The 25,157-nt window shown below is 42.6% G+C and overlaps 2 protein-coding genes across 4 annotated transcripts in view; one reads left to right on the top strand and one right to left on the bottom strand.

The window, feature by feature from the left end:
• Window positions 1-2,403, bottom strand: part of TRANK1 (tetratricopeptide repeat and ankyrin repeat containing 1) — a 75,900-nt gene extending 73,497 nt beyond the window's left edge. For both annotated transcript variants that reach the window (XM_067470197.1, XM_060781673.2), the window contains exon 1: window positions 2,321-2,403. The gene's annotated coding sequence lies outside the window, so the exon portion shown is untranslated. The remainder of the gene's footprint in view (window positions 1-2,320) is intronic.
• A 16,395-nt stretch (window positions 2,404-18,798) lies between these two features.
• Window positions 18,799-25,157, top strand: part of MLH1 (mutL homolog 1) — a 29,701-nt gene continuing 23,342 nt past the window's right edge. The window contains exons 1-4 of one of the 2 annotated variants that reach the window (XM_060781671.2): window positions 18,799-19,083; window positions 22,611-22,701; window positions 22,797-22,895; window positions 24,774-24,847. In XM_060781671.2, the coding sequence (XP_060637654.2) occupies window positions 18,968-19,083; window positions 22,611-22,701; window positions 22,797-22,895; window positions 24,774-24,847 (380 nt within the window). In that variant the 5' untranslated portion in view covers window positions 18,799-18,967. Of the gene's footprint in view, window positions 19,084-19,774; window positions 19,876-22,610; window positions 22,702-22,796; window positions 22,896-24,773; window positions 24,848-25,157 lie in introns of those variants that run through there. The other variant, XM_067470191.1, reaches the window with a different exon arrangement.

The following is a 25,157-nucleotide window of genomic DNA, read 5'->3' as shown; positions in this document are numbered from 1 at the left end:
AAATCTGGATTTTATATGGCAGTGTAGATGGGGACTAGAGGCCCTTCCACACTGTCACAAACCCAGAATATCAAAGCAGTTAATCCACTATATCTGCTTTGAACTGGATTATCTGAGCCCACACTGCCACAGAACGCAGTTCAGTGTGGATAAGCCCTACTTACTTTCCATGTGCTCCCTTCAGAATGTATTGTACTCAGTGAGCCTGTACCTATGTTCTTTATCTCAGCCATATTGCTTGATCTTTGTTTACAATTGTGACTGTTTTTATATTTTCACGTTTGGTGTTTTAATCTGTTGTGTTTTATTGTAATTTTTGGACTAGTCCCTCGTAAGCCGCCTGAAATCCCCTTGGGGTTGGTGGGGTATAAAAATAAAATTATTATTATTATTTGAAACACAACAAGATGGGTCCATTGTAAACAAAGAAAATTTCCTTTCTCTTCTTCTTTTCAGATTATTATTATTTTCAGATTATTATTATTATTATTATTATTATTATTATTTGAAACACAACAAGATGAGTCCACAGCAGACACTCTGCTGGCTGTTGTATTGGATCACACGTCGGACACTTCCCAAGTGTCTAGGACTGTGTGATGTATTGGCGGATAATGTGTGCAGATCCCAATAAGGTGGCCTTTTGCAGCTGGCAGATGGTAATTTTGCCAGCGTCGATTGTGTTTAAGTGCAGGCCAAGGTCTTTAGGCACTGGACCCAGTCTGCTGATGACCACTGGGACCACCTTTACTGGTTTGTGCCAGAGTCTTTGCAAGTTATTATTATTATTGACACAAAAGCACAGTATGTCACAGCAAACGAGATCTATATCTGGATTTCGTATCACAAAATCACAAGTCGAACACTTCCCAAGCATCTAGGACTGTGTGATGTATTATTATTATTATTGTTATTATTATTATACATCACACATGCCCAGTGTGGAACACATCTCACCACACTAAGATAGTAGATGTGGCTCTTAATGAGACATGCCGCATTATCACAGGGTGTCTGCGCCCCACACCACTGGAGAAATTACACTGCTTAGCCGGTATTGCACCACCTGACATCCGCCGGGAAGTAGCAGCCAATAGTGAAAGGACCAAGGCAGAGACATCTCCAGCTCATCCCCTGTTTGGATATCAGCCAACATGTCAACGACTTAAATCAAGACATAGTTTTCTTAGATCTATAGCAGGCATGGGGAACCTTCGGCCCTCCAGGTGTGGTGGACTTCAACTCCCACAATTCCTTGAGGCCAAGGTAAGCCTTTGGGGCGAATGCCGAGCCTCAAGGAATTGTGGGAGTTGGTCCACCACACCTGGAGGGCTGAAGGTTCCTGACCCCTGATCTATAGAGACACTTGCTGGAACACCTCAGCAAGCGAGAGTCCAAAAGTGGCAGGCCCAAACCCAGCACCTCAATCCGTGGGTGATACCAGATGAGAGACTCCCCGCTGGGCACACAGAGGACTGGGCGACTTGGAAGGCGCTGAACAGACTGCGCTCTGGCACCACGAGATGCAGAGCCAACCTTCAGAAATGGGGCTACAAAGTGGAATCCTCGACATGCGAGTGTGGAGAAGAGCAAACCACTGACCACCTGCTGCAATGCACCCTGAACCCACATGCACGATGGAGGACCTTCTTGCGGCAACACCAGAGGCACTCCAAGTGGCCAGATACTGGTCAAAGGACATTTAATCAACTACCAAGTTTGCAAAATCTGTGTTTTTTTTAATCTGTTTGTTTGTTTTGTTCTGTTAGAAATGTAATACAATGGTATGGTTGCTGATGACACGATAAATAAATTATTATTATTATTATTATTAGACAGCTGTGTGGAAGGGGGCTGAGATAGGGGAACAAACCTCTTGCCTTTTGGTAGTTCTTAATTGTTTAAAATATGCACTGTGGAATAAGCATGGGCCAACTTGGGACCTCCAGGTGTTTTGGACTTCAACTCCCACAATTCCTAGCAGCCTGTAGGCTGCTAGGAATTGTGGGAGTTGAAGTCCAAAACACCTGGAGGGCCCAAGTTGGCCCATGCCTGCTGTAGAATGAATACAGCTTGACACCTTAATGGCTAATAGAACTCTAAGGTATATGCAGTATGGCAGAGATTGCTGACGATTTTGCAAAGCCACAATTCCCAGGAACCCCAGGGTAGTTATTAAACTGCGTTGCTCCTCCAGTGTAGACGCCCCCAAGTACACACAACCATCCCCAAGAGCATCTCCTGAAGGATTTTGACCACCCCCCCTCCCTCCCCCACAAGGGATTGCATCTCTCCTGAGGCCTTCGCCCAAAGGACCTACCTGGACGGCGAGGCCGCAGAGGAAGCCCCGAGCAGCAGCTGCTCCGGCTCTCAATGCCTCGCGCCCAGCCTCCTGATAGCGCTCCCAGCTGCACGCTAAGCCCCGCCCCTCCCGCTCCAGGGGGCGTGACCACCGTGACGTCATTTCGGGGAAACAGGCTGCCCCTCTTCGCCTCTGTCCTGCTTGGCGGGAAGGCAGGGCAAAACGAAACCGACGCGCACTTTCCTTTTCCTTATTGTTTCTGCAAGTTCTGGGGAAATGCGGCTCAGTGAGGACCTGTTGAGCTCTTTGATGCTCTTCAACATTGGATCCTTCTATTTCAATCTGTGCTTTCAAAGATATAGATTGAAGGACAGATTGAAATAGAAGGATCCAATGTTGAAGAGCATCAAAGAGATCAACAGGTCCTCATTGAGCTGCATTTCCCCAGAGCCTGCAGAAACAATAAGGAAAAGGAAAGTGCGTGTCGGTTTCGTTTATATATATATATATATATATACACACACACACTAGCCATTCCCTGCCACTTGCTGCTGTGGCCCACTCTGGTGGTCATGGGGGTTCTGTGTGAGAGGTTTGGCCCAATTCTATCGTTGGTGGGGTTCAGAATGCTCTGTGATTGTAGGTGAACTACAAATCCCAGCAACTACAACTCCCAAATGTCAAGATTCTATTTTCCAAATGTCACGAATCAATTTTTTTAGTGATGGTCAGTCCTTGGGTTAGTAGGTGTCTTGCGGCCAAATTTGGCGGAAATTTGTCCAGTGGTTTTTGAGTTATGTTACTCCCACAAACAAACATTACATTTTTATTTATATGGACTAGCGTCCCCTGCCATGCGTTGCTGTGGCCCACATGGGGGTTCTGTATGGGAGGGTTGTAGGTTTTTTCAGGCTATATGGCCATGGTCTAGAGCAGGAGTCCTCAAACTATGGCCCGGGGGCCGGATGCAGCCCTCCAAGGTCATTTACCCGGCCCTCTCTTGAAACGACTTGAAAGCACACAACAACAATCCTATCTCATCAGCCAATAGTAGGCCCACACTTCCCATTGAAATACTAATCATTTTATATTTGTTGAAATCATTCTTCATTTTAATTATTGTATTGTTTTTAAGTGTTTTTTGCACTACAAGCAAGATATGTGCAGTGTGCATAGGAATTCATTCATGTTTTTTCAAATTATAATCAGGCCCTCCAACAGTTTGAGGGACTGTGACCTGGCCCTCTGTTTAAAAAGTTTGAGAACCCCTGCTCTAGAGGCATTCTCTCCTGACGTTTCGCCTGCATCTATGGCAAGCATCCTCAGAGGTAGTGAGGTCTGTTGGAACTAGGGAAAAGGGTTTATATATCTGTGGAATGACCAGGGTGAAACAAAGGACTCTTATCTGCTGGAGCTAGGTGTGAACGTTTCAACTGACCACCTTGATTAGCATATAATGGCCTGACAGTGCCTGGAGCAAACATTTCTTGAGAGGTGATTAGATGTCCTTGTTAGTTTCCTCTCTGTTGTTGTGCTGTTGTAATTTTAGAGTTTTTAAATACTGGTAGCCAGATTTTGTTCATTTTCATGGTTTCCTCCTTTCTGTTGAAATTGTCCACATGCTTGTGGATTTCAGTGGCTTCTCTGTGTAGTCTGACATGGTGGTTGTGAGAGTGGTCTAGCATTTCTGTGTTCTCAAATAATACGCTGTGTCCAGGCTGGTTCATCAGGTGCTCTGCTATGGCTGACTTCTCTGGTTGAAGTAGTCTGCAGTGCCTTTCATGTTCCTTGATGCCTGTCTGGGCAATGCTGCGTTTGGTGGTCCCTATGTAGACTTGTCCACAGCTGCATGGTATACGGTAGACTCCTGTAGAGGTGAGAGGATCCCTCTTGTCCTTTGCTGCACGTAGCATTTGTTGGATTTTCTTGGTGGGTCTGTAGATAGTGTGTATGTTGTGTTTCCTCAGCAGCTTCCCTATGCGGTCAGTGGTTCCCTTGATGTATGGCAAGAACACCTTTCCTCTGGGTGGATCTTTGTCTTGACTCTTATAGCTTGTTCTCAGTCTTGCAGCTCTTCTGATGTCTGAGGTGGAATATCCATTGGCCTGGAGAGCCCAGTTTAGGTGGTTCAGTTCATCTTGGAGGAGGTGGGGTTCGCAGATTCTTTTTGCACGGTCTGCCAATGCTTTAATGGTGCTTCTTTTTTGACTTGGGTGATGGTTGGAGTTTTTATGCAGAACTAGATACCTATCTCTGTGTGTGGGTTTTCTGTAAACGGTGTGCCCCAATTGTTGATCTGGTTTGCGGATGACTAGGACATCTAGAAAAGGCAATCTTCCTTCATTTTCTTTTTCCATGGTGAATTAGATGTTTGGGTGGATGCTGTTGAGATGGTCCAGGAACCTGTTGAGTTCTTCTTCTCCATGGCTCCAAATAGTGAAGGTGTCATTCACATATCTGAACCATATAGTGGGCTTTTTGGTTGCTGTTTCCAGGGCTTGTTTTTCCAAGTGTTCCATGTAGAAATTAGCTACGACCGGGCTGAGAGGGCTCCCCATAGCTACTCCATCTTTTTGTTCGTAGAACTCATTGTCCCACTGAAAGTAGCTGGTGGTGAGGCAATGGTGAAACAGAGCTGTGATGTCTACTGGGAACCTCTGGTTGATTAGTGCAATGGTGTCTGCTGTCGGGACTATAGTAAATAGAGACACCCCATCAAAGCTGATCAGTTTGTCATTGGTATTTAGCTTGAGATTGCTGATTTTTTCTATGAAGTGGGCTGAGTCCTTGATGTAGTGAGGTCACTCCTTGGGTTAGTAGATGTCTTGTGGCCAAATTTGGCAGCAATTCGCCCAGTGGTTTTTGAGTTATGTTAATCCCACAAACAAACATTACATTTTTATTTATATAGACTAGCCATCCCCTGCCACGCGTTGCTGTGGCCCACATGTGGGTTCTGTGTGGGAGGTTTGGCCCAATTCTATCGTTGGTTGGATTCAGAATGCTCTGTGATTGTAGGTGAACTAAAAATCCCAGCAACTAAAACTCCCAAATGTCAAGGTTCTATTTTCCCCAAACTCCACCAGTGCTCACATTTGGGCATATTGAGTATTCATGTAGAGTTTGGTCCAGATCCATTATTGTTTGAGTCCACAGTGATCTCTGGATGTAGGTGAACTACAACTCCAAAACCAAAGGATACTGCCCACCAAACATTTCCAGTATTTTCTGTTAGTCATGGGAGAACTGTGAGCCAAGTTTGGTTCAATTCCATCGTTGGTGGGGTTCAGAATGCTCTTTGATTGTAGGTGAACTATAAATCCCAGCAACTACAACTCCCAAATGACAAAATCAAAATTTTTGAGTGAAGGACATACATTGGGTTGTTAGGTGTCTTGTGTCCAAATTTGGTGTCAATTCATCCAGTGGTTTTTGAGTTCTGCTAATCCCACAAACGTTACATTTTAATTTATATAGACCAGCTGTCCCCTGCCACGCGTTGCTGTGGCCCTGTCTGGTGATCTGGAAAATAAAGTAATGAAAAAATGTTGGTTTCTAATATATGTAATTCCTTTATGCTTGTGGGTAAACAGTATTCCTTGTTTCTATGTCAGTATTGATGTGGAGATTGTCTGGTTTGCCTACTCTGGAACATGCAACATATAATTGTCCTTCTTTAGGGGTCCCTTTCAAATTTATGATACTATATCTCTGTGTGTGTGAATCATATCTATCTATCTCTATCTATCTATCTATGGCTGGATGGCTCTTTGTCAGGAGGACTTTGATTACTTTTCTTGCCCTGATGAATAGAGTTGGATTGGATGGCCTTAAGTATTTTCTATTGATCATGGGGGTTCTGTGTGGGAAGTTTGCCCCGATTTTGTCGTTGGTGGGGTTCAGAATGCTCTTTGATTGTAGGTGAACTATAAATCCCAGCAACTACAACTCCCAAATGTCAAGGTTCTATTTCCCCCAAACGTCATCTGTGTTCATATTTGGGTATATGGAATATTCGTGCCTAGTTTGGCACAGACCCATCATTGCTGAAACAATTAATGAATAGTACTAGAAGGATTTCCAAGGATCATTGAATCTTAGAATCATAGAGTTGGAAGAGACCACACAAGCCATCCAGCACTGCCCTGTCATGCAAGAAATGCTTATGTGCCATTTCTGCCTTCTGAAGTGTTCTACAGAGTTGAGACAGCATTAGAGGGGTGCATGATCAATAGCTTCCTGTTTCAGCCAATGAACTACCCAATAGGCTACAGCTGGAAACAAGAACAGCAGCATATGGACCATTCTCCATTTTGTCGCCACACACATATATTTACACTAAGTTTTGGGAAGATGATGAAATGCTGTTTGTCACCATATCATTACCCATAATATGTAGTTATCTCCAAGCACCATATCAAATGGAAGTCTAGTCTACTGCATTAAATATACAGTAGACTAGAATACCAATACTCTTTGGGAGTTTGTTCCAGGACCCCGGTAATTAACAATATTCAAGGATGTTAATATGGTGTAGTAAAATGGTACCCTTTATACAAAATGCCAAGTCAATGATTGCTTTGGAGAGTTAAAAAATTCAAGCTATTGGTGGTTGCATTTGTGGATACAGAATCTATGGACAAAGAACTGACAGTACCAAGTTTTGCTGTTCTCTTGTGCCCTGGTTTCAGTTTTGATTTACAGTTGTCTTGTGCTATGGTTTTAGTTTTGATTCACATTTAATTAGTGAACTATTGCCTGCACTCTATGACTTACAAGAAACAGATCCTTTCCACCCCTGTCCCATATTACCCAAGTCTAGGTTATTTGAAGGACGTTGTTTTCCCAAATTAGCTGCCTGCTATGTAGTATGTAAACACCACTCTCTAAAATGTTATTATGCAATTGATGCAAATAGAGCCAACCAGCCCTAAATCCAACCCATTCCTTAGCAAACTCTTATTTTCGATTTCTTCATTTTCTGGTTCAATAGCAGGTATCTGAAATAAAGCATTAAGGCTATGTCAAACTGTTTCTTCTCCAATTACACTATGTTCCTGGGCTATAAATGTCATTTCCTAATTGGTTCTATCATAAAAACATAGAAAAAGGTTTATTAAACTGCAAAAGACAATTATGCTGGGGAAAGTGGAAGGTAAAAGGAAGAGGGGCCGACCAAGGGCAAGATGGATGGATGGCATCCTTGAAGTGACTGGACTGACCTTGAAGGAGCTGGGGGTGGTGACGGCCGACAGGGAGCTCTGGCGTGGGCTGGTCCATGAGGTCACGAAGAGTTGGAGACGACTGAACAAATGAACAACAACAAACTGCAAAAACTTTGTTTTTGCAGGACACCCAGCAATACATTTTGCTATAGTTTTTCAATGAATATCTCATCGAATCTCAACCAATTTGATATAGTTTGTGGCAGCCACAAAAGCGACATTTCCGGAGTATAACAACTACTTTAAAAGTATGTACTGCACAATTAAACAGGAAATAAACCTTTCAAACCAGGAACAGAACATTTTTTTCAAATTTTGTTACTTTGTATTGTTTGGCAATATGCTATAACCCCCTTTGTACAATGGCACCAATAAATGTAGTATTCCAAGTTTATTGTTGTTCATTCGTTCAGTCGTTTCCGACTCTTCATGACCTCATGGACCAGCCCATGCCAGAGCTCCCTGTCAGCCGTCACCACCCCCAGCTCCTTCAAGGTCAATCCAGTCACTTCAAGGATGCCATCCAACCATCTTGCTCTTGGTCGGCCCCTCTTCTTTTTTCCTTCCATTTTCCCCAGCATCATTGTCTTCTCTCTTTCCTTTTTTCTCATTATGTGGCCAAAGTACTTCATCTTTGCCTCTACTATCCTTCCCTCCACTGAGCAGTCGGGCTTTATTTCCTGAGGTATGGACTGGTTGGATCTTCTTATTTGGCCGAAAATGCTTTTTTTCACTAGCTCTAGTGGCATTAACTGAAATGTTCTTTACACTTCAGCTGCAGTAAAATATTTTCACATGCCCTTATTACATTGAATTGTTTTTATCAATACTTATAATTTAGTTAAATTTCACTTAAACTAAAAGTACTTATTTGATAGCAATGCAGTTATAAGCTTTCTGTTAACTTTTGTGGGGTCCAAGAAAGAAATTTTCCTAGTGTGATATGGCCTTGGCTTCAAGGACAAATGGATAATGGTTGTTGTTCATTCGTTCAGTCATCTCCGACTCTTCGTGACCTCATGGACCAGCCCACGCCAGAGCTCCCTGTCGGCCATCACCACCCCCAGCTCTTTCAGGGTCAGTCCAGTCACTTCAAGGATGCCATCCATCTATCTTGTCCTTGGTCGGCCCCTCTTCCTTTTACCTTCCACTTTCCCCAGCATAATTGTCTTCTCTAGGCTTTGCTGTCTCCTCATGATGTGGCCAAAGTACTTCAACTTTGTCTCTAATATCCTTTCCTCCAGTGAGCAGTCGGGCTTTATTTCCTGGAGGATGGACTGGTTGGATCTTCTCGCAGTCCAAGGCACTCTCAGAACTTTCCTCCAACACCACAGTTCAAAAGCATCAATCTTCCTTCGCTCGGCCTTCCCTAAGGTCCAGCTCTCACATCCGTAGGTTACTACAGGGAATACCATGGCTTTGACTATGCGGATCTTTGTTGAGAGTGTGATGTCTCTACTCTTTACTATTTTATCGAGATTGGACATTGCTCTCCTCCCAAGAAGTAAGCGTCTTCTGATTTCCTGGCCACAGTCTGCATCTGCAGTAATCTTTGCACCTAGAAATAATGGATAATGGTGGCACCTCAAAAAAGGAAGTTATGTAACATTCTTCTGGACATATTCTTTGTGCTAGTGACTTGATCTCCAAATAAACATTGGTCTCCTTTTTACAGCCACTAGATGTTTCATTGAGCCAGCATGTAGTGGATTTAATGTTGAATTGTGATTCAAGAGCCCTAGATTGGAATCTTTGCTCAGTCATAAAAACCCACTGGTGAGCTTGAATAAGTCACACACTCTCAGCCTCAGATGAAGGAAAAGGCAAACCCTCTCTGAAGAAATCTTGTTAAGAAAACCCTGTGAGAGTTCATCATATGTTAGGAACTTGAAACCACACAGTATCAACAGAGGCGTTTCCCCGAGATGAGATTAGTAACAGCTCTGAAGCTGATGACGTAGATCCTTTCTACGCTGCCATATAAAATCCAGATCATCTGCTTTGAACTGGATTATATGGCAGTGTAGACTCATATAATCCAGTTCAAAGCAGACTGTGGATTATCTACTTTGATAATCTGGGTTATATGGCAGTGTAGAAAGAGCCATAGCTGTTTCCAAGGTTGTTTTTCCCCGAATGCAGCAATTTAAGAATCTCATTTTTCCTTCCACTGCCATCCTGTCCTCAAATTCCGATCCTCTGAGACAGATAAATTTTAAAACATGTTATTGGCAGATCCAAAACCAGAAAGAGGTGGACAGCTTCCGAAAATTTTGCTTATTATGACGGTCACGGTTTACCAGATGTACAATACTGGGATGTTTGATGAGTAGGTATGTGCATCATCAGCACAGAGAAAAGAAAGCAAAAAATGTTTGTAACAAAATAAGTAGTAAAGGTCAGGCAGACCAAGGAATTATCTGATTAATAGTGTAAATAACAGCTGTTTAATTTAGGATAGTGCCAGTTTTTTCTTTCACTTTCCATGGGAGGAACTTGCAAATACCTTGCAAATATTTGTAAATATCTTAGTTTTGCTCCGTGCAAGTAAAAATAGGTTTCATTTCCTTTAGCAGATGCATTTGTCAAACTGAAGACTCAACAGTTTCTGTGAGGTCACTGTGCTCTTGGATCCCTCTGCTGCTGTTGGCAAGAAATTCACGTGTACTAGCCTGAACAGCTTGCCTGAGTTTTCTAAACATTAGTCAAGGGCAGAGATAAGAAGGTAGCAAAATAGTTAATGCATGAAGTCAATCATTAATAAACTAAAAAAAATGTCACTCAGGGAGAAAATAAATATTTGTTAATGTTAAATTTCATAACAAATCTAGAAAGTCTTACTCAGTTTCACTCCCCCAATTCCTTCCTCTCCCTGATTTGAACTGGGAGGAAACAGTCATACAATTGACACCTATCTCACCAAAACCACTTTCAATGTATAACATCTCTGTATCCCTATCTTTTCTTTAGTTAACTGATTCCCATGGGTTTTTCAGCAAATGTCCTAGGTTTAAGAGTTTCAGAAATAGATGTCCAAAGACAATAAAGCCTCTACACCAGGGGTCCTCAAACTTTTTAAACAGAGGGCCAGGTCACAGTCCCTCAAACTGTTGGAGGGCCGGATTATAATTTGAAAAAACAATGAATGAATTCTTATGCACACTGCACATATCTTATTTGTAGTGCAAAAAACACCTAAAATTGTTCCTCGTTTTAATTATTGTATTGTTTTTAACAAATATAAACTTATTAGTATTTCAATGGGAAGTGTGGCCCTGCTTTTGGCTGATGAGATAGGATTGTTGTTGTGTCCTTCCAAGTCATTTCAGACTTAGGTTGACCTTGAGCGAGGGCCGGGTAAAGGACCTTGGAGGGCCATATCCGGCCCCCGGGCCTTAGTTTGAGGACCCCTGCTCTACACTGTGTATAGGAAGAAAGACCTTCTTATAAACTGCCCTTACTAGTTGTTAAAATATTTTTAATCTTGGAATTATGTACACCCCTTTGCGAAAAAGTAAATAAACACCATTGCTCCCCTGCTCCGCCCCCCCAGCCCCAAAAACCATAGCTTTCTCATGGGAGTGCTCACTTTCCCTTTCTTCTAATAATAATAACATAGAACAATAACAAAAACAACAACACTTCACTGAGTGCAGTGCCTAAAGACCTTGGCCTTCACTTAAAAACAATTGGTGCTGACAAAATTATAATCTGTCAGCTGCAAAAGGCCACCCTACTTGGATCTTGGGAAGTATCCGGCGTGTGATCACATACAAAAGCCAGCATAGTTTGCTGTCTACTAATCTTGCTATGTATCAAATAATAATAACTTTATTTGTATCCCACCATCTCAGGGCAGTTTACAGAGCAGCACATAATGGCCTGATTTCATCCAATGCTGATCCTTATCAGATCGGCTGCTTATCAGCACACCCCCGCTGGATGAAGAAGGAAAACAAAATATTGGGTAGATCAATTTATAGTCTGCAGATCTGTCCACTGTCCCAGGGCCCTTCCAGATAGGCTCTATATCCCAGGATTTGATCCCAGGTTTTCTGTTTATCCCAGATTATCTGGAGCGAGGACACATCTAATGCAGTTTAAAGCAGAAAACCTGGGATTGGATACTGGGATATAGGTCCGGTCTGGAAGACCCCTTAGATTTCCAGCAAGGTGTTTTCTCGGGTAAATAATTTTTTCATTCACTTTTTTTCTACTTTCACAGGGATCCTGCGGCCTTAACTCCAGTAAATGTCAAGGGCTAACTGTACCATAATTAATCACAAATGAAAATACAGTTTCAATCTTGTAAGAAAAACACAGCATTTAACTCTAAATTTAAGGAACTAGCAAGAAACAGTTATTTAAAAAGTCAAGGGAACTAGGTAATAATACAGAATCAGCTGGGAAATTTACCATTTATTGGTTCTTTATTACTCTGATTTCTTTAGTTGATAACTATGGTCCTTTCTACACTGACATAAAAAAATCCAGATTTTCCACTTTGAACTGGATTATATACAGTGTATACTCATATAATCCAGTTCAAAGCAGATAATCTGGATTATATGGCAATGTAGAAGGGGCCTTAATGAAGGCATATGTCACATAACAAGTTAATGAAGATTTAGGCTAAATGTACACTACCATATAATCTAAAATATAAAAGCAAATAATCCATATTATCTGATTTGAACTGAATTGTTGTTGTTCATTCGTTCAGTCGTCTCCGACTCTTCGTGACCTCATGGACCAGCCCACGCCAGCGCTCCCTGTCGGCCGTCACCACCCCCAACTCCTTCAAGGTCATTCCAGTCACTTCAAGGATGCCATCCATCCATCTTGCCCTTGGTCGGCCCCTCTTCCTTTTGCCTTCCACTTTCCCCAGCATAATTGTCTTCTCTAGGCTTTCCTGTCTCCTCATGATGTGGCCAAAGTACTTCAACTTTGTCTCTAGTATCCTTCCCTCCAGTGAGCAGCCGGGCTTTATTTCCTGGAGGATGGACTGGTTGGATCTTCTCGCAGTCCAAGGCACTCTCAGAACTTTCCTCCAGCACCATAGTTCAAAAGCATCTATCTTCCTTCGCTCAGCCTTCCCTAAGGTCCAGCTCTCACATCCGTAGGTTACTACAGGGAATACCATGGCCTTGACTAGGCGGATCTTTGTTGCCAGTCTGATGTCTCTACTCTTTACTATTTTATCGAGACTGGACATTGCTCTCCTCCCAAGAAGTAAGCGTCTTCTGATTTCCTGGCTACAGTCTGCATCTGCAGTAATCTTTGCGCCTAGAAATACAAAGTCTGTCACGGCCTCCACATTTTCTCCCTCTATTTTCCAGTTGTCAATCATTCTTGTTGCCATAATCTTGGTTTTTTTGATGTTTAGCTGCAACCCGGCTTTTGCGCTTTCTTCTTTCACCTTTATTAGAAGGCTCCTCAGCTCCTCCTCGCTTTCGGCCATCAGAGTGGTGTCATCTGCATATCTGAGGTTGTTAATGTTTCTTCCAGCAATTTTCACTCCAGCCTTGCATTCATCCAGCCCCACACATCGCATGATGTGTTCTGCATACAAGTTAAAAAGGTTGGGTGAGAGTATGCAGCCTTGCCGTACGCCTTTCCCAATCTTGAACCAGTCTGTTGTTCCGTGGTCAGTTCTGACTGTTGCTACTTGGTCCTTGTACAGATTCCTCAGGAGAGAGACAAGGTGGCTTGGTATGCCCATCCCACCAAGAACTTGCCACAATTTATTATGATCCACACAGTCAAAGGCTTTACAATAGTCAATGAAGCAGAAGTAGATGTTTTTCTGAAACTCCCTGCCTTTCTCCATTATCCAGCGGATATTGGCAATCTGGTCTCTCGTTCCTCTGCCTTTTCTAAACCCAGCTTGAACATCTGGCAACTCTCGCTCCATGTATTGCTGGAGTCTTCCTTGCAGGATCTTGAGCATTACCTTACTGGCATGAGAAATAAGGGCCACTGTGCGGAAGTTTGAGCAGTCTTTCGCATTTCCCTTTTTTGGTATGGGGATATAAGTTGATTTTTTCCAGTCTGATGGCCATTCTTGTGTTTTCCATATTTGCTGGCATATGGCATGCATCACCTTGACAGCATCATCTTTTAAGATTTTAAACAGTTCAGCTGGGATCCCGTCGTCTCCTGCTGCCTTGTTGTTAGCAATGCTTCTTAAGGCCCATTCAACCTCACTCCTCAGGATGTCTGGTTCTAATTCATTCACCACACTGTCAAAACTATCCTCGATATTATTATCCTTCCTATACAGATCTTCTGTATAGTCTCGCCACCTTCTCTTGATCTCTTCAGCTTCTGTTAGGTCCCTGCCATCTTTGTTTCTTATCATACCAATTTTTGCCTGAAATTTACCTCCAATGTTTCTAATTTTCTGGAAGAGGTCTCTTGTCCTTCCTATTCTGTTGTCTTCTTCCGCTTCCATGCATTGCTTATTTAAAAATAGTTCCTTATCTCTTCTGGCTAACCTCTGGAATTGCGCATTTAACTGGGCATATCTCCCCTTATCACTGTTTCCTTTTGCTTTCCTCCTTTCTTGGGCTACTTCCAGTGTCTCAGCAGACAACCATTTTGCCTTCTTGGTTTTCTTTTTCTTTGGGACGTACTTTGTTGCCGCCTCCTGAACAATGTCGCGGACTTCTGTCCATAGTTCTTCTGGGACTCTGTTTACTAAATCTAGTCCTTCAAATCTGTTCTTCACTTCCACTGTATATTCGCTAGGAATGTTAGTGAGATCATATCTAACTGGTCTGTGTATTTTCCCTGATCTCTTTAGTTTTATTTTAAATTGAGCAATAAGAAGTTCGTGATCTGAGCTACAGTCAGCCCCAGGTCTTGTTTTCACCGACTGGATGGATGTCCGCCACCTTTGGCTACAAAGGATGTAGTCAATCTGATTTCGGTGTTGACCATCTGGTGAAGTCCATGTGTAAAGCCGTCTTTTAGGTTGTTGGAAGAGAGTGTTTGTTATACATAGCGAGTTTTCCTGGCAAAATTCTATCAACCTGCGTCCCGCTTCATTTTGTTCTCCCAGACCATGCTTGCCTGTGATCCCTGTTGTCATTTGACTTCCCACCTTGGCATTCCAGTCTCCTGTAATGAAAATAATGTCTCTTTTTGGTGTATTATCCAGTAGGTCCTGCAGATCCTCATAGAACTGATCTACTTCTGCCTCTTCAGCAGCTGTGGTTGGGGCGTATATTTGGATCACTGTGATGTTGAAAGGCTTTCCTTGCACTCGAATTGAGATCATTCTGTCATTTTTTGGGTTGTATCCAAGCACTGCTTTAGCTAATTTCTTATTAATTATGAAGGCTACTCCATTTCTTCGATGTTCCTCTTGTCCGCAGTAGTAGATCTGGTGGTCATCTGATGTGAAGTGGCCCATTCCAGTCCATTTCAGTTCGCTGACCCCCAGAATGTCTATCTTTAGTCTTGACATCTCACCAATAACAACATCCAATTTGCCCTGGCTCATAGATCTTACATTCCAGGTTCCTATGGTGTGTTGATCTTTAGAGCATCGGATTCGTCGTTCGCCTCCAGTACCGTCGGCCGCTAGCCTTCCTTTCGGCTTTGAGCTAGCTGCGTCATCACATCTGGGGCTAGTTGAACTTATCCTCTGCTCCTCCCCAGTAGCATTTTGGCCATCTTCCGACCTGGGAGTCCCATCTTCCAATGGCATACCGACATATCTCTGGTTGTACTGGTCCATTTAGTTTTCTTGGCAAGGATACTGGGGTGGTTTGCCGTTGCCTTCCCCAGGGATCACGCTTGGTCTGACCTCTCTGCCACGACCGTCCCGTCTTGGGTGGCCCTTCACGGTTTCGCTCATGACATCACTGAGGTGCTCAAGCTCCAGCGCCACAACAAGGCGGTGATCCTTTGCTGGAGTGAACTGAATTATATGAGTCTAAATTGCCTTGTAATTCAATTCAAAGCAGATAATCTGGATTTTACATGGCAGTTTAGAAGGAGTCTAAATTACCTTTTCTGGTATATCATTTTCAGTTACTTCCATAGATTTGGAGTGTCCTCATGAATTTAGCCATTTGATTGAGTTGCTTTCCTAGTGCACAACCCATTTATATCAGCATAAATCTTTGTAGACCATGGCCCCTTCTACACTGTCATATAATCCAGATTATTAAAACAGATAATTCACATCTGCTTTTAATTGGATTATATGAGTCTACACTGCCAATATAATCCAGTTCAAAGTAGATAATCTGGATTTTATATGGCAGTGTAGAAGGGGCCAAAATCATCTTTCCTCGAAGTGGCAAATTATTGCCTTTCCTTTCTTCTTTTTCTTTCGAAAGCTGTTTATAAAACTGACAAAGTAGAGGGAAATTGCTTTACAACATGTTCCTTGGTTGGCATACATTTTCTGTGCCATAACTTTTCTTTTACTAAAATATAAATGATATCAGATAATACCTCCTAGGATTGTTTGCAATCCTATTCCTTTTGAACAAGGATAGAAATCATGTCTCCCTTCAGATGCTGGACTTCCATTTCCCAGCATCCTAGTGAATTTTGAAGAATGCTGGGAATTGCAGTCCACCCGAAGCCACTATATGCTGTTCATAAAATTATCTTGTGTGTGTCTAGCCAAGAAACCCTGCTTTTTCTGTTTTGAGTAAAATACTGGTATTTGCCAGTACAAAATGCCACTACACATAGAAAGCTTATACATTCCCTCCCCTGTCCATCAACTGGCATATAATACATGGCTGACAGTGTTGGAGTAAGGAAGCTCTGGGGTTTGGAACTGATTGGTACAGTCCTTCTAACTCCCATATAAAGATCACACTTGTGAAGGGGTGTTCATCTGTGTGACAAACTGATCAATGCTCAAACAGAGATAAGAGTTACAAACTTGGAACTGTCATGGAAACAAATCAATAATTTTATTGATACAAATTTCCTCAATACAGAAAAGGAACAATAATACTGTAGGTCCAAATGACTACAAGAGCTCAAAAGAGAAAGCTTGTTCTGGCAGTAGCATGTAACAAAGCAAGCAAGTTTTGTATAACTTCAAAGGAGATCCCTGAGATACTGCACTGATTTAGGATTCAGATTCAACACTTCGGATGGCTCCTGTAAATACTAGATTAAACTATGAGTGGATTCACAAACCCATTAGCTTGAAAGGCACCAGCCATCACTGCCCCCAGAACTGTTTAATAACATTACAGCCAGCCCTCCACATTTGCTGGGGTTAGGGACACAGGACCCCCCCCCCCCTTCCCATTGCTTAATGTGAACTAGGGCCCTTCAACACAGCTATGTAACTTGGATTTGCAAGGCATAAAATCCCACAATATCTGCTTTGAACTGGTTTATCCCAGGCTATCTGGCAGTGGGGAGGAATATATTCTAGTTTAAAGTAGATAGTCTGGGATCAGATCCTGGGATAAAGGACAGTGTGGAAGGGCCCTAAGTGGTGTCGAACTACATAAAGGAACCGGGACTATGGCACAGCTGGCTAGGAGTCAGCTGCATTAAGATCACTACTGACCAAAAGGTCATGAGTTCGAAGCCATCCCGGTTCGGAGTGAGCTTCCCACCAATTTGTGTAGCTTGCTGTCGACCTTTGCAGCCCGAAAGACAGTTGCATCTGTCAAGTAGGAAATTTAGGTACCGCTTATTGGGGGAAGCTAATTTACGACGCCATAAAAATCTCCAGCAAGCATGCAAAGAATGAGGAAGTACTTCAACAGTGGGGATTCATATAGTCCGGGTTAAAGCAGAAAATCTGGGATCAGTTCCTGGGATACAGGGCCTGTCTGGAAGGGCCCTTAGATAATACAGTTCAAAGCAAATAATGTGGGATTTTCTGCCTTAATATTCTAAGTTATATGGCTGTGTGGAAGGGCCCTTCGACATATCCCTATATCGCAGAATATCAAGGCAGGATATCCCATATTATCTGAGTGTGGACTCAGATAACCCAATTCAAAGCAGATATTGTGGGATTTTCTGCCTTGATATTCTGCGATATAGAGCTGTGTGGAAGGGCCCTTAGATAACCAAAGCAGATATTGATTATATGCCTTGATATTCTAGGCTATATGACTGTGTGGAAGGGCCCTTAGATAACCCAGTTCAAAGCAGATATTGATTATATGCCTTGTTATTCTAGGCTATATGGCTGTGTGGAAGGGCCCTTAGATAACCCAGTTCAAAGTAGATATTGATTATATGCCTTGATATTCTAGGCTATATGGCTGTGTGGAAGGGCCCTTAGATAACCCAGTTCAAAGTAGATATTGATTATATGCCTTGATATTCTAGGCTATATGGCTGTGTGGAAGGGCCCTTAGATAACCCAGTTTAAAGTAGATATTGATTATATGCCTTGATATTCTGGGCTATATGGCTGTGTGGAAGGGCCCTTAGATAACCCAGTTCAAAGCTGATATTGATTATATGCCTTGATATTCTAGGCTATATGGCTGTGTGGAAGGGCTCTTAGATAACCCAGTTCAAAGTAGATATTGATTATATGCCTTGATATTCTGGGCTATATGGCTGTGTGGAAGGGCCCTTAGATAACCCAGTTCAAAGCTGATATTGATTATATGCTTTGATATTCTAGGCTATATGGCTGTGTGGAAGGGCTCTTAGATAACCCAGTTCAAAGTAGATATTGATTATATGCCTTGATATTCTGGGCTATATGGCTGTGTGGAAGGGCCCTTAGATAACCCAGTTCAAAACAGATATTGATTATATGCCTTGATATTCCATGCCAGTGGTTCTCAATCTGTGGGTCCCCAGGTGTTTGGGCCTACAACTCCCAGAATTCCCAGCCAGTTTACCAGGATTTCTGGGATTGAAGGCCAAAACACCTGGGCACCACAGGTTGAGAACCACTGTTCTAGGCTATATGGCTGTGTGGAAGGGCCCTTAGCGATGGATTCCTCCCTTTCCCTGGTATAGAGACACACGCCTGGAGACTGAGTAATAAACACTGGATAAGCTATCTGTGACTCAACCTGGCTTCAATCTCAGGGCGGACACAGGCCGCGGGGCTGACCTGAGGCCTTCTTTTGCCGTGACAAACAAATAACATTGTTTTTGTAGCACTCGGAGCTCCCTCCCACTCTGCGCAAGACTTTGTTGACATCTGTGCGCACTTTCCCTTTCGACGGAAGTCGTCACAGGCTGGGCGTGGCTCCGCGGGATTGGAAAAAGGACGCGGCCCAATTGGCGGCCCGATATTTGGCGCGCGGGGGCAGGCCCCGCCCCCTTCAGTCCTGAGGCGCGCGAGAGGGGCCCGTGCGGAAGTGTCTCCTGAGGAAGACAAGTTGTGGTTGTGTCTCTTCAGGCGTTCCCGTTGCGTGTCTGCAGTTCTTTCCACCTCACGACCCCGCTGAGAGGCCTCCCCCTCAACGCTGCCATGGCTCTGCTGTCCGGCGTCATCCGTCGCCTGGACGAGACGGTGGTGAACCGCATTGCCGCTGGAGAAGTCATCCAGAGACCGGCCAACGCCATTAAGGAAATGGTGGAGAATTGGTGAGGCGCCTCTGAGGCTGGGCCGCCGTTTCCATGGTGATCCTCTTGGATATAAGGCCTTTCTACCCCCACCCTCCAACCCATTGCCGCCTTCTGCTGTGACAGCTTAAGAGGGTATCTGCACTGTAAATGAATGCAGTTTGGTACCGCTTTAACTTCCATGGCTCCATGCTATGCAGTCTTATGAGTTGTAGTTTGGTGAAGGAGGCGCCAGCACTCTTTGACAGAGAAGGACAATGACCTTGTAAAACTAGTTTTCTGCTGCCCTGGAGACTAGGATGCGGAACAATGGCTTCAAACTACAAGAAGGGAGATTCCATCTGAAAATTAGGAAGAACTTCCTGACTGTGAGAGTTATTCAGCTGTGGAACTCTCTGCGGTAATAGTATGATAGCTGGGTCCAGAAACTCTGAGTGTTACGGAGATGTTGCATCGCTCCTTCGGGAGCGCATTTTGTGCAAGAGAGACTTATCTAATGTTAGCCAGGCTGGAGACAGATTTTTTTTTTTGTCGTGTCAGGAGTGACATGAGAAACTGCAAGTCGCTTCTGGTGTGAGAGAATTGGCCGTCTGCAAGGATGTTGTCGAGGGGACGCCCAGATGTTTTGATGTTTTATCCTTATGGGAGGCTTCTCTCATGTCACTGCATGAGGAGCTGGAGCTGATAGAGGGAGCTCATCCGTGCTCTCCCCGGATTCGAACCTGCGACCTGTCAGTCTTCAGTCCTGCCAGCACAGGGGTTTAACCCACTGTGCCACCGGGGGCTCCTGGAGACAGATAATATAGAAGGAATGTAAGAATTCTTTAATGGTGAAACCCTGACCCTGAACCATACCGTAAGCCTAACCCCTTACCCCAACCCAAACCTTACCCTAACCCAGGGGTTCTCAAACTAAGGCCCGAGGGCCAGATATGGCCCTCCAAGGTCATTTACCCGGCCCTCGCTCAGGGTCAACCTAAGTCTGAAATGACTTGAAAGTACACAACAACAATCCTATCTCATCAGCCAAAACCAGGCCCACACTTCCCATTGAAATACTAGTAAGTTTATATTTGTTAAAATTGTTCTTCATTTTAATTATTGTATTGTTTTAAGTGGTGGTTTTTTGCACTACAAATAAGATATGTGCAAGGAATTGATTCATGCTTTTTTCAAATTACAATCCGGCCCTCCAACAGTTTGAGGGACTATGACCTGGCACTCTGTTTTAAAAGTTTGAGGACCCCTGCCCTAACCTTTACGCTAACCCTAATCCTTACCCTAACTCAAACCCTAAACCTTGCCCTAACCCTTACCCTAAGCATCCCCTCCTTTCTATCCTTCCTTTGCTCTCACTCCGCCCCCTCTCTTCCCTTATTCATAGCGCCTTTGCAGCATCTCCGTAATGCTCGGAGTTTCCAGACCCAGCTATCATGCTTTCACCCTCTCTGCCCATGAATGTGGTAGAGGCTCCTTCTTTGGAAGCTTTTAAACAGAGGCTGGATGGCCATCTGTCGGGGGTGCTTTGAATGCAATTTTCCTGCTTCTTGGCAGAGGGTTGGAATTGATGGCCCACAAGGTCTCTTCCAATTCTATGATTCTACATAGCATGGAGCCATGGCAGTTAAAGCGGTGTCAAACTGCATTAATTTAAGACAGTGTTTACACAAGCATACAGTGTATTGGAAAGTAGGCTGGTATTTATTCGCTGCTGAGTAATAAATATTTGCCTGTTTCTTGGTTTTGTTTTGTTTTAATTTATTGTGTCAAAAGTGAACCGAGACTACAATTGTAAGGTATAAAAAAGCACAAAGTTCAAAACTTGGTATTACACTACATTTCCTTTGACCAGAAGGAAATTTACCATTTGGAGTGCCTCTGTGGTGTCGCTCTAAAAAGGTACTCAGTTGTGCATGTGGCAGGGCTCAGACTGCACTGTAGTAAATGGTCTGTGGTTTGTTCTTCTCCATGCTCGTATGTTGTGGACTCCACTATGTAGCCCCATTTCTTAAGGCTTGGCTCTGCATCTCATTGTACCAGAACACAGTCTGTTCAACGTCTTCCAAGTTGCCAAGTCTTCTGTGTGACCAAGAGGAAGTTGCTACACCTCTGGGATCCCATATCAGCCACTGATTGAGGTTCCGGGTTCTCACTTGCCACTTTTGGTTTCTCACTTGCACAATTAAACAGGAAATAACACTTTCAAACTAGGAACATACTTTTTTCCCCAAATATTACATAGCGAAATGTTGTCTTTCTTCTTGAATGGGACCCAAGGCCATCTCACTAACCTGGGAACGCAATGTTAAAAAACATTAAAACATCATAAAATTATAGAAATGGCACTGAACACAGCAGTAAAAAACCTCCTTGCAAGTTATTTGCGTATTGAAAGTCTACTCAAACAGAAAGGTCTTTCCCTACCAGCGAAAGGGCAGCAGGGAGAGGGGCAGTCTGTGCTTCTGCAGAAGGACATTCCAGGGCATCATGCTCTTGTGTCCTCGCCCAACAGTCCTGTGAAGATAATGGGACTGAGAGAAGATTTCATCTGAAGATCTTAAGATTGTGATAGACTCATAAAGGAAAATGATACCTTTCAGATAGTTAGACTGTTGAATTAAGGTATTCCTCATATGGATGTTTGGCATTCCAGAGTAGTGTTACTCAGATATACATCCCTTTCTGTTCAGTGGAACTTTGCAAGTCTGTTTAAAATCGGAAGCTTGGCTCTGAAACATGCACACTAAAGCAGTCTCACGTTACACTTCTTTAAGTTAGCTGTATTACAAAGCATTTCTTATACCAGAGGTGTAGCAACTTCTGTGACACCAAGGTCAGTCTGTAAAGTACATGCAAACACGCACATACTTCTTTCTCACAAATCCTGCTGGGTTGTAATCCCAGTAGTGTTAGGTAGTGTCATTTGGATGAGAGTGCATCCTTCCCTCTGTCTTCACCCATCCGTTGTTGTTGTTGTTGTTATTTAATGGTGATGGTGGGATGGGTAAAGTTAGACCAGTAAAGTTCTTCACTGAAGCCTTCTCATCTTTCCCAGTGATTGTCCTTGGAAAGAGGGCATATGACAATGTCTTTGTACACTTTCTTTCCCCACACTCTACATTGTGGGGGAAATGAGGCGATCAAGGAGAGTTGTCCCTGTATCATTAGTTTATCCTACATGCAAGAATAACATTCCACGCATGCTCTGTATTGTGAAAGTTTGGAGTAAACAGAGATGCTAACGATCTCTAGTTCAGCACACCAGAGATCTTTAGGAGGAGACAAGCTAAATCATATGCTTTCTTTTAAGTCTGCATTATTTTCTATGGGCACCAGGAGCCTCAAGATACTGTAACTCCTTTTGATTGAAATAAACTCTCCTGCATGCTGCCTCAAGTTTTGGGGGGTGCAAGAGAGTAAGTGCATAAAAAGAAAGAAAAGACACGTGTTTCCTTTTTGCATAGATATATGCATACACTGGGCTGGTTATGAATAGAAATAGAATACTTTAATCGTTATAGGGTGAGACCATCTTTTTGTACTTACAGTTTGGATGCCAAAGCTACCAGCATTCAAGTGACAGTTAAGGATGGTGGCTTGAAACTAATTCAGATCCAAGATAATGGTTGTGGAATTAGGGTAAGTGAATCTAGTAGGTGTTATTTTTTATTATAGTTATTTATGGAAATGAAAACACATTGGCCAAAACTCAAAGTTGTATCTTTCTTCTACAGAAGGAAGACTTGGATATTGTGTGTGAGCGCTTCACTACAAGTAAACTGCAGACTTTTGAAGATCTATCTAGCATTTCTACATATGGGTTCAGAGGTGAGGTAAGTTCTTGAGATGTTATTGTTTACCATTAAACATCTGTTTTGCAATTTACCTAGCCTCTTTTCAAAGTCATCCGTGTTATCTGTGGTTCTCAACCTATGGGTCCCAAGTGTTTTGGCCTAGAACTCCCAGAAATCTTAGCCAGCTAACCAGCTGTTAAGAATTCTGGGAGTTGAAGGCCAAAACATCTGGGGACCCACAGGTTGAGAAGCATTGGTTTATAGTGAGTCCCTCACTATGCAGCTTCAGTGCATAATCCCACATTCTAATATGGCGACAGAAGAATACTCTTTTGTCCCTGCCCTCTTTCATCAGACTATACATCATTTTATACATTTCTAACTTATGATTCCTTGCATTCCCCCCCCCCCCTTAAGTTGAAGAACCCCAATCTCTGGGATCTTTCTTCAGACAGTTGTTCCAACCTCTTTATCATGTTGGTTTCCATTTCTTGCGTATTTTCTAATTATTTCAAATGCATTTTAAGATGTAGGAGCAAAATATATTTCACATGTGTTCCCTACACCAGAGTGTCTTAAACTTTTCCATCTGGGACCCTTTTTGGCCTAAGAAATGTTTTATGTGATCCCAGGTATGTAGGTATGTGAAATAGATATACAAATCAAACATTTTCCGACAATAAATCATTTTCAAGGCTTGCTAAACATTCTGATTTTCCATTTTATGAAATATAGCTGAAGCATCCTCTGCAGAGTTAATTGTAAATCCTGCAGAACAAATTTGTGTAAATACCTAAAACAACTACTAGGCGATGTTTGGAAACTGTTTTGGGACCCCAACATTGAGCTTTGGAGATCTCATTTAGGGTCAGGACCCAAGTTTAAGAAGCCCTGACCTATACCATGGATTTGTAGAAAAGCATGTCACAAACCACCTCTTTTTCAATTCCTTTATTATCAGATGAATATGAAATTCACCTTTAAAAAAACAGCCACATACTGGCTTAATATCAAGTTGCCAAACACTTCATTTGCCATTCTCTTGGAGTTCTCTCTCTCCTTTTCTGTGTCCACGTGCGCATACACAAACACATAGACACAAACATTCAGAATTTTTTCCCCTCTGTGAATCACCTTACACTTGCTTCTGGTGAATGCCATTTACTCTTGTAATACCTGTTTAAAATAGTAATTCTACTGGAATGGGGATAAGAAAATAGTCTGCGGGGTGCATTCAACCCTCAAGGTTGTTTTTAATGTCTTCACAGAATTCCAGCACATTGAATGATTTGCTATTTTTTTAAAAAAACAATATCTCCCAATATCTCCTAATAGCTAGATGAGATAAATTTGCCAAACAAGTGCATACCAGGTTTTATCCCAGAAGAAATATCTTTTTTTTTCCCCCTGACCAGTAAACCAGAAGTTATTTTCCATCCTCTTTCCTGGTTGAAACAAAAAACTCACCCTGAGGTTAAGTCAGTCCAGTGAAACAAAAGAGAAAAGAAAATGAGAATTCTCCACATGCTTCCTGGGGGGTATATGGGGTCTTTCTTAGGAGGAAAATGGCCATTGTTCGGGGTATGCCTTCAAGGAAGACGATTGCATTCTCCTCATGCTAAACCCATAGACCACTTGCGTTGCAGATCTCTTTGAAATCTGTTTTTTGTGGTAACTGTTACATAATTTGTTGTCATCAACAAACTTGTCAATTTAAAATGACTCATTTAAAATCTTTTTTTAGTGAATCAATCTTTAAAAAATGTTTTATCTAATGCTTGGGCTCAGATTAGAGGTTTTTAATGACTAATTACATCCATAAATATACGGCCTCCATACTTAGAACAACTAGTAAGTTCCATCTTTAGCATCTTAGTTGACTTAGCTAGCTCATAAAACTGTATTTCTCTTTTCTAGGCACTGGCTAGCATCAGTCATGTGGCTCATGTAACAATAACATCTAAAACTGCTGATGGAAAGTGTGCTTACAGGTATGTCATATGCAGTCTGTAAATGTAATAAACTTTCATGATCCAGTTGAAGCCAGTGATAGATTACTGTTTACAATTTATGATCACAGTTGGAACTAATTTTTAAAAGATGCAAAGTAAAGACTCCTAAGCATACTTAATTGATATTTTAAACAGATAGAGACATTTAATGGTCATTCACTGGATAGTATGGAGTATATTGGTAAGAATCGCTGTCTTAGGCTGATTCTATATTGTAGAATTAGTGCAGTTTTCCATCATTTATCTGTCACACTGCAATGCTTTGGAATCATGGGATGTACAGCTTTGG

Source organism: Anolis sagrei, chromosome 6 (assembly GCF_037176765.1).
Source record: "Anolis sagrei isolate rAnoSag1 chromosome 6, rAnoSag1.mat, whole genome shotgun sequence".
Classification (NCBI taxonomy): Eukaryota; Metazoa; Chordata; class Lepidosauria; order Squamata; family Dactyloidae; genus Anolis; species Anolis sagrei.
This window is presented reverse-complemented; position numbering and strand designations above follow the sequence as displayed.